The sequence below is a fragment of the Otolemur garnettii genome, unplaced genomic scaffold (genome assembly GCF_000181295.1).
Source record: "Otolemur garnettii isolate 467f Iridium unplaced genomic scaffold, OtoGar3 scaffold00210, whole genome shotgun sequence".
Classification (NCBI taxonomy): domain Eukaryota; kingdom Metazoa; phylum Chordata; class Mammalia; order Primates; family Galagidae; genus Otolemur; species Otolemur garnettii.
Genome location: NW_003852605.1, coordinates 702,294 through 703,574, shown reverse-complemented (window position 1 = coordinate 703,574; position 1,281 = coordinate 702,294). Strand labels below are relative to the sequence as shown.

Genomic DNA, 1,281 nt, shown 5'->3' with positions numbered 1-1,281 from the left:
ACTCACTTGAGCCCAGGAGTTGGAGGTTGCTGTGAGCTGTGATGCCACGGCACTCTACCCAGGGGGACAGCTTGAGGCTCTGTCTCAAAAATAAAAACACCCGGCGGACAAGATAAATGTCCTAGGCAGGCCGTAGTTTGAGGACACCTGACTTAACCCCTCTGAGACTCAGTTCTTTCATCTAAAAAGTGACAATTAAGTGAAATAATGCATAGAACCTGCCATGGCAACAAGTGAGTTTGACTTTACTAGAGGAATAGCACAGAAGCTACAGGACTCTGGTACTCCTTAAAGCCATACACAGTTAGAGACTGAGCTGGTTCCAACATTCCACTATGGTCTTCCCTCTCTTCTACCTTCCTTTCCTAAAGAATCTGAGCCATCTGATATCTGGTGCTGACGTAGCTAGAAACAAGGCAAGAAGCCAGGCACACATCTCAGAGTAGATGATGGCATTGTGGGCAGGCCCAAAGCCCCACAAATGTCTATCTGCTGGCCACTCTATAGAGCACTAAGGAAGTCTACAGGAGCAGGAATCTACACAGGCAAAACAGCTGAGCACACATATGCACACATAAGTTGCAGTTCTGACTTACATGTTGACTGCTGTCCAGACACAGTGATCGACTGGTTAGCTGACTCAAGGGTTTCCGGAAAGGGGAGAGAAAACACTCCTGGATCTGGGTCTCACTGCTGGATTTCCGTTTCTTAGGAGTCTAGGAGATAGAATCAGGAAAGCTGAAGTTCAGAAGACCATAGTAATCACCATAATGGCAATTACTATTTAAAGGGCTTATTAAATGCCAGCACTATGCTAAATTCCTTATATGTATTATCATGTATCCTCTTTATAGCAACTTTATGGTATAGGTTTATTATTATCCTTATTTAATAGGTGAGAAAACTGGAGCTTAAACTCAGGGGGACAATGAAAGAGGCAAATTTAGTGGACCTGTGAAGATCAAGTCCATCAGCAGCATGGAGTCATGGTGGTGCCAAGTTTTATTTTGTCTGCTTCAGAGACAGGCTCTCACTGTGTCACCCAGGCTGGAGTAGAGGGGTATGACACAAGCAAAGCTCACTGCAACCTCAAACTCCTGGGCTCAAGGGACCAATCCTCTCACCCCAGCCTCCTGAATAGCTAGCACACAGGTGTGGCTCAACTTTTTTTTCTTATGGTAGAAAAAAAACAACTGGGCAGGCTCAGCGCCTGTGGCTGAAGTGGCTAAGGCACCAGCCACGTACACCTGAGGTGGCGGGTTCAAATCCCCAGCCCGGACC

General features: G+C 46.4%; 1 protein-coding gene across 1 annotated transcript in view; it reads right to left on the bottom strand.

Annotated features, from left to right (window-relative positions):
- The window catches only part of RAD54L (RAD54 like), a 36,872-nt gene that overhangs the window by 32,293 nt on the left and 3,298 nt on the right, over positions 1 to 1,281 (bottom strand). Inside the window, exon 3 of the mRNA XM_023507860.1 lies at positions 597 to 716. Within this exon, the coding sequence (XP_023363628.1) occupies positions 597 to 716 (120 nt within the window). The remainder of the gene's footprint in view (positions 1 to 596; positions 717 to 1,281) is intronic.